At 41.8% G+C, this 25,964-nt stretch overlaps 1 protein-coding gene across 4 annotated transcripts in view; it reads left to right on the forward strand.

The window, feature by feature from the left end:
- LOC144373387 (coagulation factor XIII A chain-like) overlaps positions 1–24,890 on the forward strand; it is an 84,562-nt gene extending 59,672 nt beyond the window's left edge. For 3 of the 4 annotated variants that reach the window (XM_078036474.1, XM_078036475.1, XM_078036476.1), the window contains exon 10: positions 9,309–11,954. In XM_078036474.1, coding sequence (XP_077892600.1) covers positions 9,309–9,593 — 285 coding nt within the window. In that variant the 3' untranslated portion in view covers positions 9,594–11,954. Of the gene's footprint in view, positions 1–9,308; positions 11,955–22,312 lie in introns of those variants that run through there. The other variant, XM_078036477.1, reaches the window with a different exon arrangement.
- Positions 24,891–25,964: the final 1,074 nt, after the last annotated feature.

Genomic DNA, 25,964 nt, shown 5'->3' on the forward strand with positions numbered 1-25,964 from the left:
ACATGGGAACAGCAACCAGTGCCTTTCTCCCATTCTGAGGGCAGGTTTTACGGTTTTCAGTCCTCATGGAAATCAACTGCAACAAGACAACCAGGAGGGACAGCAGCAACATCTGATGTAGAGAAAGAGAATCTCAGAGGCTAAGACATGGGCCGGGGGTCAGACTTCCTGGTTCATAATCCTATCTGGGCTGTTTGGGGCTAATATCCACTTCATATGTAAATCGGTGACGATAATAATAGGTCTTACAAGAAGTGTCTCTTTCAACACCCCCAAAGAGTGTTCAGGGACTTCTTCTGTACAGGCTTCTCTTAAGGGCAACACCTGGACAGACTGTGTCCATATGGGATGAGAGGGAAACGGGGGACCAAGTCCAACCCACGCATCATTTTCTAAGCCCTACAGCCTCGTGGGGAGCTGCATTCACCATAAGAAAGGGTTCCCTACTCAGGCACCATGGTGTTCCTCTGCAATCCCAGCAATTCAAGAGGCTGAGGCAGGAGGATTGCAAGTTCAAGGCCAGCCATGGCAACTCAGCAAGACACTGTCTCAAATCACGATTATTTTTTAATATTTATTTTTTAGTTGGACATAATAGCTTTATTTTATTTATTTATTTTTAGGTGCTGAGGATCGAACCCAGGCTTTGCATGGGTTAGGCAAAGCACTCTACCGCTGAGCCACAGCCCCAGCCCTCAAAATTTTTAAAAAGGGAAAGGGGATGTTGCTCAGTGATAGAGAGCCTCTGGGTTAAATCTCCAGGACCAACAAAAAAAAATTAAAAAGAAAGAAAAGAAGGGCTTCCCCCCCCCCACCTGGCCCAGGGGCACTGCAGCTCAGCCTCGCATCCACATCTCTTCTGACTGCCGACACTAGTGGGGTTGGCATCAGCCAGAGTCCTGACATTTTGTTCCAGATGGAGCCTTTCATTAAATGTCCACAATTCTTATTGACATTAACCTTGGAATCCTCAGATTCCCTGCTGCCCATATCCTTGAGTGAGGCAGGTGGGCTGCTGAGATGAGTGCTGGGGTCCTGTTCCTTCAGCATCACAATTCATACACCTTCATCCCAAGGACAAATTAAACTTGGGGGAACCACCAAGAGTCCCAGTGTACTTGACAGCCACTAGGTGAGATGAGAGCTTCATATTTTTTCTCAGTCGGAACACAAATATCAATGTCATCACACCATAATAAGGAAACAGAGCCTGTGTTCTGATCATCCTGGGCCCTGATCATTTTCCTCTGTGTGTCAGTCACCTCGCTGTGATAAACACCTAAGGTAAAGCAACTTAAAGGAGAAAAGGTTTATTTTGACCCAGGGTTTCAGAGGTGTCAGTCCGTGGTGCCTGGACCCTATTGTTTTGGGCCTGCGGTGGCTCAGTGCTCATGGCAGGAGTGTGTGGCAGAGGAGGCTGCTCACCTCCTAGCAGCCAGGAAGTAAGAAGAGCAAGGAGAAGGGGCTGGAGGACAAGGATACCTTCAAGGACACGCCCCCTAATGACCTGACTTTCTCCCATGGGGTCCCACCTCTTAAAGGTCCCAGTGGCACCACCTCCCAGTGGCACCACAGGCTGATGATCAAACCTTTAACACATGGGCCTTTGAGGCCTGTTCCAGATCCAGGCCATAATACTCTCCGTGCCTCTGACCAAGCCCATTCTCTCTCCAGCTTTCCTGTGCTCTCAGAGACTCACTCCCCTTCTCTAGAACTCAGCCTACCCCACCCTTGAAGAGGGAAGTCAGGGGCCGGGAGCCAGGAGCCAGCAGGGAAGTGGATTAATCCATTTGTCTATGGTTCTCCTCTCTGTGCCTCATCCTTCCCCTAGGGGGATGTACCGGTGGAAACTGCCTCACCATCAATGAGGAAATTTTTTTTTCTCCCTTAAAAGCTCAGATTTCATACATGCTAGTATGTCTCAGATGCTGTGCCATCTGAATATTACATTGAATTGTTCCAGTAACTGCATTAAAAAAAACTAAAGACCAGAGATTTCAAGTGACCTGCCCAAAGGACACACAGTGGCAACCCCTGAAGACCTTGAGTTCAACTAACTTTCTCCTTAGCCTCCCTTGGAAGATCATCATACACACACACACACACTCACACACACACACATACACACCTACGCTCTTCCCAGACACACTGCCCCAGGCCATTTGTGGAGGAAACAAAACACATTTCTCTGTGAGTTCCTGCCCTCGGGGACTCTGAGCAGATGAAGCCTATTTACCCCAGGGCACCCCAGATGAGACACCTCCAGCCACACCTTTAACAAGCTTAGGAAGCTGACTACCCATTCCTGGCTGTTGGTCATGGAGAATGATGGCCACAGAATCAGACAGATGTGAGCTGGGCACGTGCTGGCTCCATCCTGGGTGAGTCCTGCCACTCCCAAGTGTGATTGCCATCCCACCCCCCAGCACTGCTCTGCATTTGAGATAGAAAATGAGACATTACTGTCTGCCACAACACCTAAATCATATTGCAGTCTATGCATTTCTCCATACTCTATGTTTGTATAAATATGTCAAGATATTCTCTATTGTCATATATATCTAAAAAGAACAAATAAAAAAAGACACACACACAAAGAAAATATTCCAGAGTAAAATCAGTCCCACCTACCTGTCTTGTAATTCCACTATATTGGGGCTACTGGATAGTCTTTTAAAAATGATATCTCTACCTTTACCCTAAATAGAAAATCCTGTTATCATCAGGTAATGTATATCAAGATCTCAAGGCCACCTTGTCACATTTCACTCGGGCGTAGGAATCTAATTCTTTCCCCACGAAGTCAAAAAGAAAGGTAGGTGGTAGATGTGTTTTCAAATTTAGTTCAGGGTCAACTTATAATCATTGTCCTCAACAGAGGTTTTAGTGATAACATAAAAAGCTAACACTGCAAATGATTCTTCAGTGGATTTCAGAAAATAAAGAAGCTATTCTCACCAAAAAAGTTACTATTTTTATCTCTCATCTGTCAGAGATCACAGTGTAGGTAGTATTTAAAGATGAATGTTTTAGAATCAGAAAGACCTAGATTTATATCCAGGTTGGTTCTGCCAACTTACTGTCTCAGCAAGCATTTTTATTTATCTTCTAAGTTTTACTTTTCTACTAATAGAATAGAGGTACTAATAATAAGGTCTACCTCCAAATCAGACCTATAGGGATTAAATAATGCAAGTAAATAATCATGTAAGTAAAATGATGAAAATCATAACTGTATTATGAACACTAAATAAAGGTAAGTTATTGTCCTCATTGTTGTTGTTATGAAGCAGTCACTATAGGGTGTCATTAAAGGAGGATGAGGTGCTAGTCTATCTCTATTCAAGTCTCATCACTTACTCTGTGAACTTAAAACAGTTGCTTAATGGTTCTGTGTCTCAATTTCTTCATTGTAAAATGAAGACTCACAGAATCTACTGCATGGGTAGGGGATTAAATAATCCTCATGTGAGGATTAAAAGAAGTTGATAAAGCTTTCAATGATCATAGGAATATTCTAAATCTATACTTTCCAATATGGTATTCATTAGCCACATGAGGGTCTTGAGCCCTTGAGGTATGGCTAGTGCCCCTAAGGAGATGAATTTTTAAATTTCAGTTAGCTTTAATTAAGTGAATCAGCTGCATGTGACTAGTGGCTACCATATTGACTAGCATAGACTGACCTCACAACCTGACCATGCTAATCTTTAGTATTATTCACTAAATGCCAGCCCAGGTCTTAGCTGGGAGCAAGGCAGTTGCTGGAGCCAGTGAACAGAGTTTTCAAACAAGCATTTGCTTCTTACCAGCAGTGACCATAAGATGAGGAAGAAGGAAAGAACTCAATTTCAATAATACATGGAAGTCGTGATTGAAAGCACTTGAAATAAGAACTGTTAGGTGAATCTCATAAATTGTGTGAATCAAATTGCCAACTTAATTCATTCTCACTCGTTTTCAAACTCTTTTTCTTCATTTCAGTTTCAATTTTGAAAACGGTTATACATTTTGTAGAGCCATGAAAGATTACTTGTGGTCTCCTAAAAAGTAATTCCTTCCTAAAAAGTTTACATAAAAATCACTCCATCGCCCCTCCTTTGGTGTGTGTGTGTGTGTGTGTGTGTGTGACTTTTCTGTTTAAAAGAATGGGAGTAGATGCTCATAATCATGAAGTAGTATAAAGAACAAGAACTCAGGCCGGATGTGATGGCGAATACCTGTTATCCCAGTGGTTTGCGAGGCTGAGGCAGGAAGATCAGAGTTCAAAGTCAGCCTCAGCAAAAGCGAGGTGCTAAGCAACTCAGTGAGCCCATGTCTCTAAATAAAATACAAAATAGGGCTGGGGATGTGGTTTAGTGGTCAAGTACCCCTGAGTTTAATTCCTGGTACCAAAAAAAAAAAAAAAACCCAGTATGTCAATATTGGTGAGTGGCATGTAACTTGGGAATGCATCATATTAACAGATTGGTTTTTAAAGAACAGAGATATTTTAAAATAGTATATTGAAAGATAAATCATAGCCATCAAATAGTTGGAAAAGCAATTGATATCACCAAGTAAGACTTACACATTTTTTTTCTCAAGTCCATGTATTAGATATGCTTCTGTAAAGTTGATACACATGAAAGTTCCTGCTTGATCTAACCTTCTCTGGGTTGCCTAAAGTGTCTCTTTACTTAAGGTTTTTTAAGAGCAAGAACATCAGAAATGCAGCTATACCGATAAGGAATTGTTTTTTATAGCATTAAAGAAAAGAGAGTTGTGAAAATTCATGGAAGAATTCAATAAGAACAGACCTTGTCTCCCAAAATAGTCATTGATCTCAGCATTTCATAGACACCGTAGCATGACACAGCACCTGATCAACACATAACATGAAAATACTATGTGTAGGCTCCATTTTCCCCAGAGGAAATGGGAGGGAATACCTCCACCTCCATTTCCCAGACAAGGAAGGGTGATATGGACCACTGGGCAGATTTTTATATTGGGGTTGATCTGAGTTTTTAAGATTCAGTATCATCTCAGTAGTCAGGGCCAGGAAATTTAAATTCTGAGAACAAGAGACAAACAACAGAAAGGGGACATCAAGTCTTTGTTAACTGCAAAAGAAACACACTCCAATCAGAGAGCAGTCCCTCCTTCCACCTCACCATCTCCCTCAAGTCTTTCTCCATCAGGGACATTCAGGCATTTTTGATATACATGTGTCAGCAGCTAATCACAGAGATAATTGATGAGGCCTGGCTCCTGAAATTATCCAGAAAGCCCAATCTTCTGATCATATTCCAATCTGAAGTTTACCCACAAGGCCCAATCACATATGAGGCATTCCCAAGTTAAATGCCACTTACCAATACAGACATACTGGGGTTTTTGTTTGTTTGTTTGTTTTTGTTTTGGGTAACAGTCTTCCAAATTTCGGGTTGGGCATTCCTAATCCAAAAAAAGCTGAAACTTTCTCAATGAAATCAAGATGTTCAAAATATTTTGGATTCTGGAGTATTTCATATTGAGGATGTTTAACCAGAAAGTCCATGCCAATATCCTAAAATCTGAAAAACACCAAAGTTTTTCAGGTAAAGGCACTTCAAGATAAGGGATTTCAGAGAAGGGACATTTGACCTGCACTATCACATTTGTAAGGGTATACTTTGTTTTCCACAGCTCAGGAATCTTCTTGTAGAGCCAGCCCACCACATGGGAAAGATTCTTAGTTGGGGTTCATGGGCTCCTCGAGAACCTGGGAAAGACTTTATGAGTCCATAGTGAATCCCCTAAGATATTTAATCCACAGTGTATGTATCTTGCACTTGTTGATGCGTACGTCTATGGGGAGGAAGGGTTAGGAGCAGCCATCAGATTTATCTTTTAATGTTTTTATTAGGACATTATAATTATATATAATTGTGGGGTTTATTTTGAAATAATCATACCTGCATGGGACAGAAGTTGCTCCCTTTCAATCCCCAGTACTTACCTCTTTTCCTCCCTCCTCCCTCCCCCATTGTCCCTCCTCAACTCTGCTGGTCTCCCTTCTATGTATTTATTAGTTTTTAATGGGTTCTTCATAAATAGACATAAAGGTGAAATTCGCTGTGGTGTGTCCATGTTTGTGCATAATGCATAATTGCTCATAGATGGACTTAACACATAATTTGGTCAACTTCATTCCACAGTTCCTTCCTTTTCCCGCCCCTCCTTCTCCCTCAAACCCTTTCCTCTACTTCACTGATCTCCCTTGAATTCTCCTGGGATCACCCCCCCCCGACTCCACTTCCCCCCTGCCCTTATTTTGTTCTGGCTTCAGCATGTGAGAGAAAACATTCAACCCTTGACTTTCTCAGCCTGGCTTATTTCACTCAGCATGATGTTCTCAATTCCATTCATTCACAAGCAAATGCTGATTGATTTTTGAGGGCTCAGGCCCATACCTGTAACAGCGTGCCATGGAGAAGGGGGATGGCCCCCAAATGTTTTTCTCAGAGACAGTTAAAATCATCATAAGCAAACACTTTGACCAGTAATGTCTCTGAAGCATCCCCACATTCTCTAATTTAGAGAGGATTTTTAAAAATAAATATTAATCTTTATTTTGTATTTTTAAAAATCTAGAGGATTTTTAAATTCCTTAAACGTGGGGAAAAAAAATGTCCTGGACACACCAGAGGATTAAACCAAGGGGACCATGTAACTAACATATTTCAATGTACTTCAGTGTTTACATTGACTACATCTGGGAAGAAAGTAACAAATTCAGAATGACTTCCACATGTTTTGTCTGTACCAATGGTTTTTAACTGGGTGGGGGGTGGGGTTCGGGATTTTGCTACCCAGGAAATATTTGACAGTTTCCAGAGCTGCTTTTGGTGGTCATGAGAGGTGTAGGGGCGCAATTGGCATCCAGTAGATAGACCCAGAGATGCTGCAAAATATCCTACAGTCCAGACAAAAAGATGTCAATCATGTTGAGGTTGACTCTGGGCTAGACCTTGACTCTTGGCTATTCCACAGCCTTCAAACCAAGTTAATCCACTCGCAGTCTGTCCCCAGCAGCCACAAAATTAATGTCTGGTTCACATTCCAGTGTGTTCCTTATTTTATTGACCCCTCTCCCATTGAGCCTGATTTATACACAGTCTTTTCACCGTGGCTCCAAATCCAACATTGCTTCCCACCCAATTTGGAAAACTCCCTTGCTCCTGCCTGGTGTCTGGACCTCAGGACAAAAATGGTTTGGGTTATCTTGTGAAGGCCTAGTTGTTGCCTTTGCTGGCCGCCTCTGGTCATGGAGTCCTAGGCTCTAAGTGCAGCCTCTCTAGTTAGAAAGACTTGACCTTGAGTCCCTTTCCAGGCTATAGCTTCAAATTCTCATGCAAGATACTTATTTCTCAGAACCACAGTTTCCTCTTTCATAAAATGGAACTCCAGCACCAATGATCCTTCCTAGATAACCTTATTCTTCTTAGAGGAACAACTATTATTATGTTATAATCTCCTTTCTGGTTCCTTGGAGCTGATACAAATTCAGCTCTCGTGTTGTGGGGCTTATGTGAGAACCATAAATTCTCAACTGGGGTTGGTCCTTGGTAGTCAACAAAGATGCTGAAAATAAATGAATTAAAACCTCCACTACTTGAGATTCTAACTTAATCGTTTGGCGTAGGTTAAGATCTCCATAGTTGTAAAGCACTAACTACTAGTAGATAAGGCACACAAACCAAGTGTACCTGCTGCTGTTACCATCTTGACCATGTCTGCTCCACTCCTGATCCCCCTGAACCCATCTCTCCACCAACCTGCTGCCCAAGACAAGGGGTTACGAATGTAACAAACATAAGGAAGTTGCTGAAGGTTTTGTTTTCTTACAGATTTTAAAAACAAAAAAATTCTATAGTCATAAACTGAATCTTAAACCAAGACTTAAAAAGTAAAGCCATAAGATTTTTATTCTTAGCTACAGAGTCAGTAAGCTAGGATCCTTTTCTCTGTGTAACATCCTTCCTTTTTACCTCCACACAAAAGAAACTTCTCTAGGTTATACACTTGCAAATGAAATAAGGTCTAACAATGACTAGGTTGTTACCTAGAAAACTCAAGCAACCAGCAAATTCCATTTCTAAACAGTTTATCTAACTTAACAAATATTTACTGGACACTGGGTCGCTATTGGAGTTAAAAGTGTACTAAAATAAAAGGTAAATAGAGCTACCTAGAGCATCGCTACTCCAAAAAAGCACGAGCTATAATGTGTTGCACCTTTGCCATGAACCTTGCAAACAGCTTTCTGTGCATTATCTCATCCCACCCCTTTCTTATGAGGGAGGAATTGTTATATTATTTTTTTATCTTGTTCTCAAGTGATTTAGGTCTTGTACAGATCTGCCCATTTGGCATACACATGCCCTAAGCAAAAGAAATTCTATAGTCCCCTGGCCATTTTCCAGCACATTAAGTTTGTGCTGGGAAAGTATGCAGTTACAAGTGCCTGGTGCATAGTAAACACGGTGTAATGGATAATAATAATAATAATAATAATAATAACAATAGCCTTCTACAAACATCACCGCATATGAACACCAGGCCAGTTTTACAGAAAAGAGAGTCTTGGAGAGTATTAGTGAGTCACCTGGGTCCCCACTGTCAGCAAGGGTCAAAGCTGGCATTGAACTCTGGTTGTCTCTGCTTGACAAATACCTGATACTTGGGGAAGTTGTTATGGACAAATTCACCCACAAATAGCTGTATCTCATCCTAGACTTCTACCCTCCTGGGATCCGCTGTTGCAGCTGTAGCTGAAAAATTCTTTCCCCTGTTTCAGTGTCGAGAGTCTTCCTCTTCAAGTTCAACAACAAGGACTCTCTCCTTAGACATTTAAAGCAAGAAGGCACGAGCCCCACGGAACATTCTCTCTCTCTCTCAAGCTCAGGAATCCTTCACGTCCTGATAGGAGGTTTGAGTCCTTTCCAGAAGCCAGTTCACTCAGCTGCCCTGTTGGAGGAGGCTGCTGCTACACCAAATGCACTCCCACGCTGCCTGCGGTCACGAAGCAGCCAGTAGCCACGGCTATTAACCCGAACTCTAATTAGGATGGTTTTTATAATGAGGGAAAGAGTGTGATTCTAATTAGTAATTTTTCATCTTTTTCTCCATAGGTATCCACAAGTCAGAGCAATAGGCTGTCCTCCTCGGGCTGGTTGCACATACTATAAAAATTTCAGCAAAAGTGAAAATGGGGAAGGAAACAGAGAAGCAGGAGAGAGGTCTTACAGGCTACTGATGAGCTGTGTTCTCCCTTGACTCAGGTCCAAGGCGCTGCGGTCGTCGGTTTGGACATGGTTGTCACTGTTGAGTTCACCAACCCTTTAAAAGAGATGCTTCAAAATGTCTGGATGTACCTGGAAGGTCCTGGAGTCATAAGACCCAAAAGGAAGATGTTCCGGTACGTGCTGGGAGAAAGCGGGAAGGCAGCTTGGGGCCGTGGGACGCTGTCTCTGTCCCTCTGTGTCTTTTCTGATGACATCTACTCTCTAGTGAAAGTGTCGAAGATGCAACTCCTTGATGGATCCGGTCTGTGGGGCATGGGGTAAAAACAAGTTTGGTTTGACCATCACGTCCATCATTGAATCCTTAAAGCCACCCAGAAGGGAGATACAATTACCAAGTCTCTTCTTTTGTTGGGGAATTTGGAGCTTCAACAGGTCAGTGGGCTGCCTCCATGACACACAACTCATAAGCAGAGAGCGGAATTTCAAATTCAAGGTGGCAGATTGCAGAACTCATTCCCATCATTTTGACACATGACTCCTCATGTGTCACCCACTAATATTCACTGAGCACCTGCATATGCCAAGTAGAACGTTGAAAGATGCCCTTTCTATGGGTCATTTCTTTCTAACTCCACCTCTTAGATTTAGCAACTCAATCACTGTGGTTCCATTGGGGCCAAAAGGCTGCCCCAGGCTCTGTAACAATATAAATGGAACTCAGCCTCTTCCACACCCAGCACCATCAGACTGAGCCCTGCTGGTTTGCTTCTGTGGCACCTATTGACTGTGACTGTCCCCCAACAAGACAGCACATTCCACAGTCAGGTAGCTCAGAAAACACACCTTTTCTACCTTGAGATCCTACCAATGACAATTTTGTTATCTGCCCTGACACAAAATAAGCTCCACGACTCTTCCATCGGATGACTTGCAAATGTTGGCAAGCAGGTGTCTCATCTTCCTTGAGTCTTCTCTACTTGGGACCAAATATCCACCCCGACTTCATCTTTCTAGCCACTAATGTGGTTTTAGCTCCCTCCCTCTCCCGCACTGTGCAATTTGTCTGTTGCTCCTCTTAAAGTGTGACACTCAGAATGGGTCCCAATCTTTGAAGTTTATTACTTTCATTTCTCCCACAAATAAGTCCCTGTCAGCATCCATCAATCCAGCACATTTCCTACTGGGTGACCCTCTAAGGCAAAGAAAGGGAAGTGAGAGGTTTGGAAACCACCTCATGACCATCTATGTTAGGAATCTTCCCAACACCTCTTACGGAAGCCACCCCACTCTGTAAGCTGCAAGGCCTCACTCATCCTTTCTGAGACACCACCATTACCCACCAAAGATTCTCTGCATTTCTTTTCAAATTGCAGGTCCCACAGTTTTCTGCATCCTATCTTAAGAGATGCCTTATTACCAATGCAGTACACAACACAGAAAATAATTCGAGTGCTTTTTAAAAATGGCAAGCACAAGATATAACAACCTGCCTGTATTAATAGGACAGTCACAGGGGGGAAAAAAAGAATTAAATTAGAAATCAACCACAGCGCGAGGGAGAGGTCAGCTGCCATAGCCCTGCTTTTGTCAGAAACGACAGTCTTGCTCACCCATTCTCGCACCTTCCCACTCAAAATCAGATGAGAGAATCGCTCAGGCAAAGTGAAACACATTTCCTCTTCCAAACAGCCCCCTGCTGAATCCAATTTTTCCTTCTCGAACAATAGCCACACAATCTGTATCTGAGGGTACTGGAAACTTCTGCTAGCTTCACACCTTGGCTGTCCCAAGAATCCTGCGTTGCTCAAGGTGAACACGGCTATGCTATGGTTTACCTGAGTGTTCCTCAAAGGTGCAGATGTAAAAGTGTGGTCCCTCGGGTGGCAGTGTTGGGAAACTCTGGGGACTTTGAAGACGTGGCCCAAGATGGTTTAACGTTCCACGCTTCCCAGGCCTTCTTCCCATCTCAGATGCTGGGAGGTTCCGTTTCCATAGATTCTCTTCTTTTTTTAAGTTTCTGCACTTCCAGACCACCCAATAATTCATCCGCCAGATTCATTTTTCTCTTTTAAAAAATGATCAGGTTCAGTGAGTTATTTCAAGGGAAAACTTCCCCAATTTTGTGACTTGAGTTTAAGCTTTATTTCCCAAGTAGGATAAAAGCTAAGCCTCCACACACAGAGGACAAACCGTAGGTAGCTGCAGTTTGTTGTTATAATAATCCCATTTGCCTGTGTGCATTCAAGATGATAAATGGCCAGAGTATCCTGATAGCTCAGCACATTACTGAGAATCATTTATCACAACATCCATCCCCTGGAAATGAGATTATTCCAACATTACTCCACTTACCAAAATGAGCAAATGATTTTTTTTCTCACTTTCTGTTATGCATTTATCTGTAGGTAAAATGACATGCATGTGCACCTTAACGTTGAAATATTTTCATATGCACCCATCGTTATGCAGATCGTTATATGACCAAGAGCAAATAATGAGGTGAAGCTCAAGATCTGGTGACTATTTGAGGTGGTTACCTACATTGCATGGTCCCAGGTCAGATCCTTAAGCAGGACAGTTGTTTCACAAGATGCTTCTGATTGATCACGTGAGAAACCAGGGTCAAGAGAACCTATGGATCTGGGTAAAAATAGCTTCTGTTGACAAATACGTATCTTTAATTCATATTGAATTGATCACTGTAATTAAGGACAGAGAGATGCTTTTCTGTACACAGACTCAAAGAGCTTTTGTAAATTGTTCTGCAGAGAGTTCAGGCAAAGCAAACAATAACCACAAAGGTAGAGGTGATAGGAATAATAACCGTAATACATTTCTGACATTTCTTGACGCTGACCGTGTCTTGCCGCAATTCCAAGTGCAGTACAAATATTAACCCACCTACCCTCTCTCGCTCTGTTCAGCGTCCAACAGGGTTCACCTTTTATAGGGGAGGAAAACAATGTTTTTCAAACCTTGAAACATAAAATCAACTTACTGGGTTTGAAAAACTAAATAGGTTATGTACATATGCATTATTCCCATCATTTATTTTTTTAAGTCACTGATTAAAATAATGTAGAGAGCCACACTTATAAAGAACAAACTTAAGGAAAGTATTAACAAATATTAAATTAATATAGGCATTTTAGATGATCAGTGTCAAAGTCAATGCCTGGAGCTGCACCGTAGAGAGAGCTCCAGAGGGCTCAGATGCCTTCTCCAATTCACACGAAAAGAGGTGAGAGAAAACAGGATTTCTAACATAGTGCCTGGATTTCTGAGATGTCAGGCCTTTAGCCTTTTGACCCCAGAGGAGGTGAACCCAGAGTCAGCTGAAATACACATTGTTTTATTGATGTTAGAGGAAATCTTGGCATTCTGACTTCACACAGAAGAGGTCAGGTCTGTAGGTATGTGGCCCTCTGTTTCTCCCTTCCCTTTATCTCTGTCAAGTGACAGTGTATGGTCCCAGGCCCCTGAGGGCAAATGGAGGCCCATCTGATTGAGGTCCTTGGGCCACACCCGACTTTCCTTACAGTTCTCTTTCCCACTGACCCCCACCCACAGCCTCCCAGTGCAAAGCTGAGCACTGTCCCCAGCCCCTTTGCCTGCCCTGCAGGTCCCTCCAGGAGGGAGGGTCTTACTCCTGCTTATCAGCCTCCTCCCCAGGGGGATATGTGGATCTAGCCAGAGAATTCCTTTTCTGAGTACAAGCACTCTCTTAGGTGCCCCGACAGGTCTCTGTTCCTGAGAGATGCCCCATCGTCCTTTTCTGACCCCAGTTCTTCCCACAGTCCCAAGTCACTTCTCCAAGCTCCCAGGTCCTGAGTGCAGAGGAGAACACTGAGATTCTTGTCTGGCTCAGCCATTTAGCTATTGGCAATGGTGGAGAAGCCACTCGATGTCTTTGAAGTGGACTCCTCCTTACCTATCAACTGGGGGATAAAAATGCCTTTGTTGTTGGGTGGATAAAAAAAATGCAGCCCAGGGGCTGGAGCTGTGGCTCAGTGGTGGCTCATTTGCCTAGCATGAGTGAGGCACTGGCCTCGATTCTCAGCACTACATGTAAATAAATTTTTAAAAAATAAAGGTCTATCAACAACTAAAGAAAAAAAAGTGACTCCCTGAGACATGTGTATGGCGAGCTGGACCTGCAGATTCAAAGACGACCTTCCATGTAAACGCACAGGAGGCTGAGATGGACCCATGCTTGGCTTCTTGTAGTGTTGGCTAAGGATATTCTAATGCAAAAAGAGCTCTTGCTTTAACTTAGGTGTGAAGTCTCAGGCAAGAGGGAGCCTGAGAGTGGGGACGCTATATACAGCAAAGACACTCTTTTCCAAACCTAAGCTATCCAGCATGAAAGTTAGTTTTGAATCAATCTACCTTCCAGAGGATTCTGAGCATTAGCTTTAATTAAGCTCTAATTAAGCTCTCATAGTGCATAAGAGCAAAAGTTATCATTTATCATCACAAATGGCTTCAGCGCCAAATATCAGAGGGTTTCACTTAATGGGGAGATTTGCTCAATACCTGCCCTCATTTAAAACTTCTAATTTCACACTCAGCCTTCTGGGGGCAACGTACTCCCCCAAAGGAAGAGAAACACATGACCCCGCTCTTAGAATTCTCTTCCCCTTTCCTGGAATCAGGTTCTACCCTCCGTGTTAGAATCCTTTTCCCAGGAATCTGAACACAGCATCATTTTTCTTCTTGGCAAAGCCAGGAAAAGGTCTTTCATCTTGCACCTGCAGCCAAGAGAATGCCTGCCAAATTTCACAGATTTACCTTTCGAGAAGATGTAGCACCACATTAACAAATTGCATTTGTGCAAAACTTAATCACCTAGCAGGAGATAAGAAAGCAGGTGCAATGCTCTGATCTATTGAATAATGTAGTTTTATGGTGCATTTTAATAGGTGTCACACTGTGGCCTGATCAGTGGGAACCAATATCCCTTACTTTAACCTTTCTTGGAGTATATTACTAGAAAGTAATGAGACTGGTTTGGGACTGGAGGAATAAAGATAATTCTCCTTAATTAGTGATTATAATTCATCTGTCTCCCTGGGATCATCTCCTTCACACAATGACACAGGTTCAGGTCTTTTGTCAGAGATAGAATGAGCCCAGCAAGTTGGAGAAACTGGTAGATTGAGTGACTAGACACATAGAAGAACAGGCAACCACTGAGTCTCTCTTTCCTTCGTATTGCCTATGTTGAGATCTCACCTCGACACCCAAGTGCTGAAAGGTAACAGGAACACAGCCCTGCAAACACCCAGTGCCAGTTCTGGCCCAGTGACAGGATGCCAACATCATTTATATTCTGCACCAAGGCTCCAAAAGACAAGGTTACTGGTATTTATTTACAAGGCAGATTTATGGTCAGAATTTCCCATTGAAGTGCTTCGGGTATGATTTAGGTGAGTTGGTTGTCATTTTTAGAAAAAAAAAACATACATAGACAGTCAGAATAGCATGCTATGTTCTATAAAACTACATTTCTCAGCCTTTGAAACTGATTTTGCACCTTCAGTGCTAAGTCACGAAGGTTACTGGGTCCCCTCTATAAGTATATCCCACATAATTTCATCAAGTCGTCTCCCAGCATGTGCCAAGCCTTCCAATACCCAATTTTTTAAATGAAATGCATTTTGCTAGACTGTTAAACGGGCTTAAATTAGTATACTGTTATTAATGCAAATGTGATAGATGCTTAAAATAAAGTTAACCTGATTATATTTGCGTCTGCACGGAAGTGAATGTTGCTAATTTTTACTCCAACATATAACTAGCCTCAACTGCTTGAGAAACCATTCTGTCTTTGCAGTGGACAACTCACCCCTGGATAAGACAACAAACACTTATCCTTTGGAGAAAATGACTCTAGTAGGTACAGACGTCAAAGTTAGCTTTTCTCTCCTCTTTACTAGCCACATTCACTGAAGGAGGACGTTTGCATATTCAATTTAAAAACTAGCTTCCAAAAGCTGAAAATGCTCCATAACTATTTTCCCATGAACAATCTCATGAACAATGATGATGAATTAATATATGGTCAGCATGGAGATCCATCAAAAAGAACACCTGCTATGGTCTTAGGATGGAAGACACATGGCCGGTGTGTATAAGACATCCCACACTCATGCCAAACCTGGTTGAAGAATTGCACCTCAGATGGAGCCTCATACTTCTTCCCAACTCAAGGCAGAAACTAATAATTGATTTGAATTTAGTACTCAAGATGAAATCTGCTGGTCATGACTACTTTCAACCAGCGCACCCCCATTGGCCTGTGGGACTCCACGTTGTGTAACAATGCTGCTATAGTTCGAATCTTGGGTGTCCCTCAAAGAGCCATGTGTTAAAGCCTTGGTCTCCATCATGACACCTCTAGGAAATGGTGTGGTCTCCAAGAAGGGGAACCTCCTGGCAGGTCTTCATGTATGGGGGTGTGCCCTTGAAGGAGAGAGTAGGACCCCAGCCCCTTCCTCTTTGTTTCTTTCACTTCCTGACCTTAAGGTTGACAGCTTGGCTCTGCCACCCACCCTGTCCTGATGTGCTGCCTCTTCCCAGGCCCAAAAGCAATGGTGCCAATCAACCATGCCCTGAAACCTCCAATAAGTGAGCCAAGCTAAATCTTTTCTGTATAAGTTGGTTTTGTCAGGTGTTTTTCATAGAAATGAAAAGCTGATGAACATGGGTTTAAAAATCATATTTTAGGGCTGGGGATGTGGCTCAAGTGGTAACGCGCTCGCCCAGCATGTATGTGCGGGGTGCTGGGTTCGATCCTCAGCACCACATAAAAATAAAATAAAGAAGTTGTGTCCACCGAAAACTGAAAAATAAATATTAAAAAAATTCTGTCTCTTTCTCTTCTCTTCTCTCTCTCTCTCTCTCTCTCTCTCTCTCTCTCTCTCTCTTTAAAAAAAATCATTTTAGCTATGGTAGCAAGCCATGCACATCAGTTAGAAACAGACACTGTGAGTTTTAGTTTCCACTTGTGTTAGTCCTTGATGATTTTGAACAATTCCTTATTTGTGTTTTAAGCTTCAAGGCAAAAGAGGGGTAACAATATTTATGTTTCCACAAGGTTCTTCTGGGATTTATAGCACACAAACCTTAACAACAACACACACAAAGCAGATAGATAAAGTAGATGGATGATAGATAGACAGATGTTGCGTGTATTTTTTCAAATAACTTCACCTCACCAATCTTTTAAAAGAAGTAAATATAGCTATTTCCAATCTACTAATGAAGAACGTTGATTTGTATTATGGCGAATCAAGCAGGGGGGCAGGGTGAGAACTGAGAACAAACTCTGCTTTCAGATAAGCATTTTCTGTACACTCTAATCTCAGAATTTCTAAAATGCTGACTTAAGACCAACTTCAAGGGTCTCTGCAGAGCTGCAGAATAACAAATAAAAGTATCTATAAATTTGTAATAGAAATATGGGGAGACATGGAGTTTGTGGTAGACTCATTGGCAATCAAAAATCACAGAATTCCACATGGAAGGTCACCATGTATGAATAATATCCATCCACGTGATTATGAAGTTAATCATCAATCAACCCAACCATACAGCCATGTTAATTTACCACCATTAGCCTACCATCAGCCTTCCAACCCTCTATCCATCCTTTTCTTCAACCACCTATCTATGTATCCATCAGGCATTGTTCTAAAGCCAAGGAATTCCAAGATAAAAAACCCATGCTTCCTGCCAGAAAGAGTACAGAAGTCAGGAGAGAATCAAGATAGAGAAACATATAAAGTACAACAGAGTAGGTAGGATAATAAGGTATGCCCAGAATGCCATAGGAACAGAGAGAAAAAGGTCCCTGGAGAAGATTACCCCCCATGTCTCCAGGAGCAAAAAAATGAAAGGGTTAAATTGGACCAGGAACAAAGAGTAGGAAATAAGTTAGAGACTGATAGAGAGGATGTCACATAACAAGCTAGTGGGAGGAGTACACGTGGCCCCAATCAGCTTGGGTGACAAGATGGTAAGTATCTGGCGAGCAGAGGCAGGATCAGGAACAAAGGCATCGGTCAGAGTTGGAGCGCCTCCTAGAATGACAACATATTCTACTGTGGAGCAGAGCTAAGAGAGGCTGCTAGCAACTAAATGGATGTAGAACTAAACATTGTGGGTAGCTCAAGGAGGAACAAGGCCAAGAGAGTATGGCGTGGGAGACCTAACTCTCAGGTCAGTGACAATGGTATGAGATGGGAGGTGTGGCCATGGTTGAGTTCAGGAATGGGAAATGAGACCAACCAAGGCCCAGAGGAATGCAATGAGAGAGTTAGCCCATGGAAATCCATCCATGCCAAACACTGATAAGAGGGTGTGACGCACAATGTCCTAGAAGCTCAAATCTGGGCAGCCAATTAATCACCAGGGACAGGACTATTGCACACCCACAATCTTGCCTCTGGGGTCATGGTCAGTTCTGTCTCCAAGCAAAGGTCTCTGAGTCAGTACCCAAGTACTCCCAGTCAGTACTGCCTCCGGAGACAAGTCTGTTCTGTTCTCAGCACACGAACTCATTCACAGTTTTACCTTCCTAAGCACCTACTTTTTAGAACAAAAACAAACCAAAAAAAAAAAAAAGAAGCTTTTTGGTGCATCTGTTAGAAATCACTTTATAAGAACAAATAAATTTTTTAAAAGGCACCTCAGTTGCATCAGGAAAAGGAACGAGGAAATGGTGTTCACCTCACTTGCCAAGAATTACACTAAGCATTTTCTGTCTCTCCAGACAGTGGACATTTTTAGAAAATACCCAGTAAATTTTCTGCTGATATAATTTTTGAGCTCCCATAAATCTTCACACTAATTATTGTTCTAAAACTTGAGTAATTATCTAAGCAATTAGATAACTGGGGTTTCCTCAACCCCAAAACTAACATAAGGTTTCCTAATGAGTATTTCCTGTTAGTGAAACCCATGGGCCTGAAACAGGACTCTTCTCTCTGGTTTGAGCAAGTTTAAACAGTAGGAAAGTAGAGCATGAAAATTAAAACTACAATCAGACTTACAATTTGTTATCTCAACAAGCAAATTATAAATGACCATAAAATTACAGATACTCTTCCCACCCAGAGGTAAGGTCCATATTGTCTTTCCTTCCTTGAGTCTAAGCAGCTCTGTGACTGCTTTGACCAATGGAAAATATGCTACCTATTCTAAGCTCTCACCTAGGGAAAAGGGAAGCTTCTACTTCTTGTCTCTTGAAATCCTCTCCATAGAAGTCCTGAGCTTCTGTGCAAAAGCTTAGCTACTCTGAGACAGCCTTTCTGGAAATACCACACATAGACACTCCAATTTGCTGTATCCAAATTCAGCCTTCTAGCTACTACTCTCAAGGCAAAAGACTAAGTGATGACTTTGGGGGCATTTTGGGCCAGCCCACCCACCAGCTGCAAACCACCAAGTGACCTCATTCAATGACATGGAGATCCAGAAGAATCATCCTGTCAAGATCTGCCAAAGTTCCTGTCCCATCAAGTTCTATAAAATAATAAAACTTAGTCACTGGGTTTGGGGCAATTTGTAATGTTGTGCAATATCACCAAGATACTTTGCCTAACAAGCTCAAGGAAAAGAGTAATTCTACAGATTAATGCTATTCTTTGCTTTAAATCAACGGTGGTTTTGAGCATTGTCTTTTCTTTCTGGATAGAGAGAGAGAGAGAAAAAAAACTATATATACATTTTTGGTTTTTCCTCAGCTGTCTCCACATATTTCAGGAGACCTAACTGGTTCTCCCAACTGAAGTGGTAGAAATATTGCCAGTTCCTTTAAGTTTTCCTGTGGCACTGTGGTTTTCTGGCCCTTTCACTATCCTCATGTCCACCAGAATCTGGATGCTACAGGGACAACTTGAAGATGAGGGAGGGGCACAGTGATGAAGGGAGACAGTCCTCTTTCACAAAATCTTAGGAGATGTGCCTTCCCACGGAGAACCTCAAAGAGAAGCCAGGTCATCTATCATCCCATAAACACAAATTCTCTGAGAGGTGAAGTTCTTAAGAATGGCCAAATGTCCTGGTCATGAGCCCATTTTATATATATATTTTTCTCTTTGGACATTCAAAAATACCTTGACATATACACAGGTTATACCAGTTTAGCTCTACCTATATAAAGCAAAAGGAATAAAATCTTTCTTTTTTTTTTTGGAGGTGGGTACCAGGGATTGACCCCAGGGACATTCAATCACTGAGCCACATCTTCAGCCCTTTCTATATCTTATTTAGAGACAGGGTCTCACTTAGTTGCTTAGAGCCTCACTAAATTGCTGAGACTGGCTTTGAACTTGAAATCCTCCTGCCTCAGCCTCCCAAGCCTCTAGGATTATAGGTGTACACCCCTGATCCCAAGAAAATCATTTATTTGTATTTTAGTTATACAAGATGATTATCCCTTATCTAAAATGCTTGGAACTTCTGTACAAATGTTTCAAGTTCCAGATCTTTTTTTTTTCAGATTTTGGGTTATTTCCACAATCATAATGAGATCTCTTAGGAATAGGACTCAAATCTAAACATGAAATTCATTTATGTTTCATGTACCCCTTAGACACATGGTCTGGAGGTAATTTTAGAAAATATTTTAAACAATTTCATGCATAAAACAGAGTGGCTTTGTTTGTTTGGTTTTGTTTGTGCTGCTGGGAATCAAATCCAGGGCTTTGTGCATGCAGAACACATACTCTATTGACCTACATCCCCAGCCCCATGAAGCAAAGTTTCATGAGGTGGAATTTTCCACTTGTAGCGCTATGTTGGCAAACCGCTTCAGATTTTGGAGCACTTAAGATTTTGTGTTTTTGGGCTTAGAGATGTTTAACCCCAAATTTACAGCCATTTAGAATATGGAAGGTCGATGAGGGCTTGAAACCAGGAGTTTCATGTAAGGACGACTCAGAAACTGTCCATGGATGTGGAAAGGGACGCCAGTCACAGTTTGCTGCAATGGATGTCAGTGACCCTAGAATTAGCCCTGAACCTAAAAACATGTAATTTCATGCTATGATTTCAGAAGTAAGTTAAATAAATGATGCTTTGATTGTGTGTGGGTGTGGTCGGGGTTTGGGAGACGTCCTCAGCACTCACTAGTGGTGACAACGAGTCAGCCATTCTTCTACACAACTTCTATCTACTGGGGACACAGGGCCACTTCAGAGGCCCAACGTGTTTGTGCAGGACTCTTCCATTAGAGCACTGTCCAAGACCCACAGACGGCCCTCCTCCCGAGGACCCTACAGAAGGCACTGGAAGTTCATCTCTCTGGCCTGTCCTCCATGTTCTTTCCTGCGTTTCTGACCTGCCATTCCACACCTCTGTTCTCAAAGGAGAGGGTCTTAAGTTAGATGGAGGCTAACCTTATGTTCTGAACCCCAGGTTTAATATGGATTTGAATGTTGTCTTTATCACAATGACATCTTTATTCTCTTGCTTTTCCTGATCCTTTATCATTCACTTATCTTTGGCTGTTTCTGGTCTAGTCCCCTTTGGCTAGTATTTACCTGCATTTTACATGTGATATCTATATCTCCCAGGGACATTCAGATAGCAAGTACACAACTCCACCAGGTATTTTCTATCCAAACCAAACCCACTGAGGCTGAAGTGCTCAGAGTGGTGATTTGCTACCACCACACTTTCCTCTTGGTCCATGACTTTTATTGTAGACATGAAGCTGAGTTTATGCATGTTATTATTTTGTCTTGACTATAACCATAAAAACAAAATTTATGGCTCCAATAAAGGATTCTGCCTCTTTATGCTGATCATTACAAAGAAACGCTGGGCATCTTCAGTAATACCCCAATTAGCTTTATTGAGTGCATAATGTTAAAAACCCATATAGATCAACAAAGTGTTATGATGACATGAAATTAAATAACAGGTATAATACAATAAAACATCCCCTCTATGATGAAAAGCAATAGGCTTCAGAGATATCTTTGCTGGCATCGCTAGCCAGAAAATTAAGGTCATTATGCAGGAAATTTAAGCTTTAAAAAAATCCCATGCTCACTGAAATAACTTCAATTTGAAAATATAATATAAAACCATTAGAATTCAACCATATTTTTCTTTAATCTTGGAATCTAATTTAAGGACACCCTGGTATCCATGCATTCTAACTAGTGCTTAATGTTCCACTCAGTTAGTGCTCAACACGCATAAAATAATAACATTTAATGAAGTACTGACTATATCTTGCTTTTTGAGAATTAATACTTCAGATAACTAGATATTCAAACAATTACCTTATATTTCTTTTTATTAGTAGCATTATTACCCGTAAAGTATGCCACTAAATTACCCCTGGTTACTTGGTCCTCTGCAGAATTGAGAAGTCACAAAGAATCCTGCTAAAATAGTGACAGAAAAGATTAGCCCTAGGCACTGCTGGTAAAGTGGAAATTGGCACAACCCTTTTGAAAAAACTCTTTGGCATTATTTATTAAATCTAAACATGCACAGTGAGCCAGTAATCACAATCCTAGCTATATTATTAAAAATATGCTATAGCAGAACTAACAAATAAGCTGACACATTTGTACAATTAAATCATAGGTAGCAGTGATAATAAATATATAGTAAATATCTCCAAAAAATGCAATATGATATAAAATATTAAAATAACAAAAGAAAGAAGTGCCACCTAAATATAGAGAAAAAGAAGCCAAACAACTAAAAAGTGTACACTGTAACATGATTCTATTCTTTTAAAGATCAAAAATAGGCAAAACTAATCTATAGGGTCAGAAGTCAGGATGGTGGTTACCCAGAGAAGGGATAATGACCAAACAGGGACACAAGGGCTCCTAGAATACTGGCATTATTCTGTTTCTTGATCAGGGTATTGTAAAACTTCATTGAAATATACATTTGTGGTCGTTTTCATTATTCATTGCTGTTTTCATTATTCATTGGTGAAAAATTACTCCCAAAACTTAAGATGCTGTAAACAACAACCAACCCTATCTCACAACTTTTGCTTTCAGGAATCCAGTGATGGCTTAGCTGAGTCCCGTGGCACAAGGTTTCTCACAAGACTGCCATGGGAGTGAGCCAGGGCTGTGGCCTCATCTGAAGACTGGACTGGGAGATGATCTGCTCTCAAGCTAATTCACGGGTTCCTCATCGACTGGTGGACCCAGGTCTTCAGTTCCTTGCTGGCTATTCCTTAGTGGCCTCTCTCAGTTCCTTGTCATGCAGGTGTCTCTATAGGTCAGCTCACAATTTGACAGCTGGCTTCCATCGCAGGGAGAGAGCGAGAGAGCAAGTTAAGTCTAGAAAAACAGAAGCCAAACATCTTTTTGTGACCTAATCTCAAAAGTGCTATTCCATTACTTTTGTCATGTTCAGACTCTTAAAAGTGAGTCACATGGTCTATCTCAGAGTCAAAGCGAGGGGATTATATAGGAGAAGGAGAATTAAAAGACAGGGATTATTGGGGACTATCTTGGTTATACTTTAATTAAATACTCACCAGGCATGGTGGCACACACCTATAATCCCAGCAGCTCAGGAGGTTGAGGCAGAAAGATCACCACTCAAAGCCAGCCTCAGAAACTTAGCAAGGTCCTAGCAACTTAATGAGAGCCTGACTCAAATGTTTTTAAAATATATATATTTTAAGGGCTGTGGATATGACTCAGTGGTTAAGCACCCTTGGGTTCCAATCAAAAAGAAAAAAAAGTGAGAATTGCCACAAGGTCTGTCTACACGAGTCGTTTGGTCATGATATCATCCTTCCTCGGCTTAAGAAGTCATCCAGGAAAACTTCCTGAACTCTGATTCCATTTCTTGAGGGGCTTTTCTCCTAACCCAAAGACATCAAACAGCAGAATTCACCTTCTTGGTAGAGAACCAAATGAGCCTCTTGACCTGTGAGTTAAAGGCTCAAATTCTCTAGCTAAGAAGACAGTGCCAAGAAGGGAAGGGTTGAGATTCTCACGTTACAGACACAGCCCAGAGAAAGACCTGGAAAACCAACACTCTTCACTATTAATGTTTGGACCACCTCAGTGGGGACTCACATCATTGTACATAAAAGCAAGTAAAGACACAGAGATTGTGGAGTGGACCATGTGTTAACACACAGGAACAGAATGCCCTGTCTGCTTGAGGGTCATCATCTCTTCCATCTCCCTTGCACCTTGGCTTCCCTGATTTCTACCAAATGTGGAAAGAACTTGTGGTTTCTGACTGACCCATCATAATGATTTCCTTTGCCAAAAATGACTAGCAGCCCCAGATGCTTGACTGAATAAAGCCCATTTAGTCAAGCATCTACTTTCCAACATGTAAGAGAAGCACTGTGTTTGGAGTCCATATTGCTATGTATCTGGTGCATTTGATGAATTAATGAACTGTTCTCACACCCACCCAATGCAGTGGAAAAGAAATGTTATTCTCCCTGGTATTCCTTAATTTAAGCAGTCATCTTAGTTACTCTCATTCAATCACATTCCATGTCACCCAAATACCAAAGTTCTTTGTCTCCAGACAGTTTTCTTTTGGCCATTCTACCTTCCAAAGTTGACTAAACATCAAATCCCAAATACTATCAAAAAGAACCAGGATCAAGATAAGGTGAGAATAAGAACTTCACTGCTAACATAACCTGTTCAAACATATCCCATTTTCTATCTGCTCCCCGTGGAGCAAATATCCAGAATCATTCTAACCTGGGTTATCCCAACCAAGTTTTCTCAACATCTTACCTATTTTCCCATGCATGAGACAATCATCAGAAAATCAGAAATGATCACTTTCCTCATGTAAGTGTTAAAGTAGCCTTAAATAACTCTACAGAAGATATGCAGTGACTCCATGCTCCTTCCTGGCTTTTGGGATTGAGGTTCAGGTTAGATTATTTCAGGGAATTTAGAGATAAAGATATAAAGAAGGGAGAAGCTGGACTCTCACCTCAAAACCAGGCACCATGCACTAAACTTGCCATGAATGCAATTTCCAGCTTTAGATCAAGTTACCAAAGTAGTGAGTTTTTCAACTCTAGACATGCCAGAGCAGAGCCTGGGTACCCAGCCTGCCCGTCAGTTGGGAATGGCTTCACGGGATTCCTAAACTAGGTGAAAGAATAGAAGATGTGATTTCTGAAGTCACTTCCAAATCTATGAACCTATTATTATAAATTTCTGTATTCAATATGACACCTAATACTTCCCCATCCACACTTTGAACTGAAACATCCTCTGTGCCGTTCAGTCTTTCTTATGACCAAGTTGACTATTATGGATTGTGTTTGCTATGCCTGCCCATAAATAATAACTTTCCTACCTTACCCAGGTGAGAACTTCATTCATAACTTGAGCCTCATCCATGCAGCCTTTTAGACCCTACGGTTTTTTTCAGATAAAGACAATATGTCTTGGAGTGCCAAACGTGAAGGATAGAAGGCATAGCAAAAAGAGACAGAGTTCCCAATTTACTGGCTGGATTCTCAGACTTTTCCCACAGCACCTGGGGCCTAATTTTTAATGACAATCACTTTCCAATTAACCACCCACCATGGGATGTTGGTAAAATCAGAGAAAATAAAGATCTGGAAGCAAAGAGATATTGAAGAGTAGACAACTAATAAGAATTCAGTCTCCAAAAATGACGGTTAATTATATCAGTTGGAAGACATTGAGTTTTCAAGAAACACTGCTGATGTTGAGAGGCATCAATCCATGGGAGGACATGTGGCACTCTGCCAGAGACCCACTCCTGGCTCACTACCACTCAGAATGCAGACAAGCTTTGAGGTAGCTATGAAAAGATGGCAGTGCTGAGGGGAACCGCTACTAGGGAAGACAGCTGACCAGCGTCCAAGGAGATGGACACTCCTCCTACACCAGAGCTGAGCGAAGATCTCCTTCTTCAAATAGGACATGATGAGAAGCCCTGGGTACAAAGGATGGGCCAGCATGGGACAGCAATGAAGTACCTAGGTCTAACCAGAGACACTGTAAAGGGAGAGAGCATCTGAAGAAGGGAGGTACCCAATTGTCCTCTACAGCTCAACACCCACTTCCAATGACTCCACATTTTTCTCCCGTCCAGAAGAATTACTGAACCCTTGCACATGTGCAGTGTCCTTGTTCTCTGTGGAACATATTTCTCACACTTCATCCACCAGGGGGAGGTGGAGAGTCTTCTGTGGTGCAGAACCCAGCTGGTTCCGTCCAGTCTACAAGCCTATTGAAGGTCATAGAAAAATCGAGACTGTTGTCCTGTAAAGAGTAAGGCATGAAGGGCTGATGATATAATTACCACTGTCCATGAGTGTCCTTCATCTTCACAGAGCACAGGAAATACCAGCCCTGCACTGAATAAGTGCAAGTTCAAATTTCATTCTTGCATCTGTCCTTTTGCTCCTCCTGAAGTAGCTTTCTGGGAAAGAGAAAGCCTTTAATTCCAGATAAACACATGTCTCGTTTCGCATGAAATATTAATGCCTATGATTTCCAAATTCAGGGGGCCATAAACTATGGTATCCGAGAAATATGAATGAAAAGACACGATGCTCTGATAAAAAGAAAATCTGTAGGTCCCAAAGGATGAGAACTGACATCATATCTCTTGCTACTCGATGCACTGGCGCTGTGTGTTGAGAGCGGGAGAACAGCCTGGAACTGAAGAGAT

Source organism: Ictidomys tridecemlineatus, unplaced genomic scaffold (assembly GCF_052094955.1).
Source record: "Ictidomys tridecemlineatus isolate mIctTri1 unplaced genomic scaffold, mIctTri1.hap1 Scaffold_38, whole genome shotgun sequence".
NCBI lineage: Eukaryota > Metazoa > Chordata > Mammalia > Rodentia > Sciuridae > Ictidomys > Ictidomys tridecemlineatus.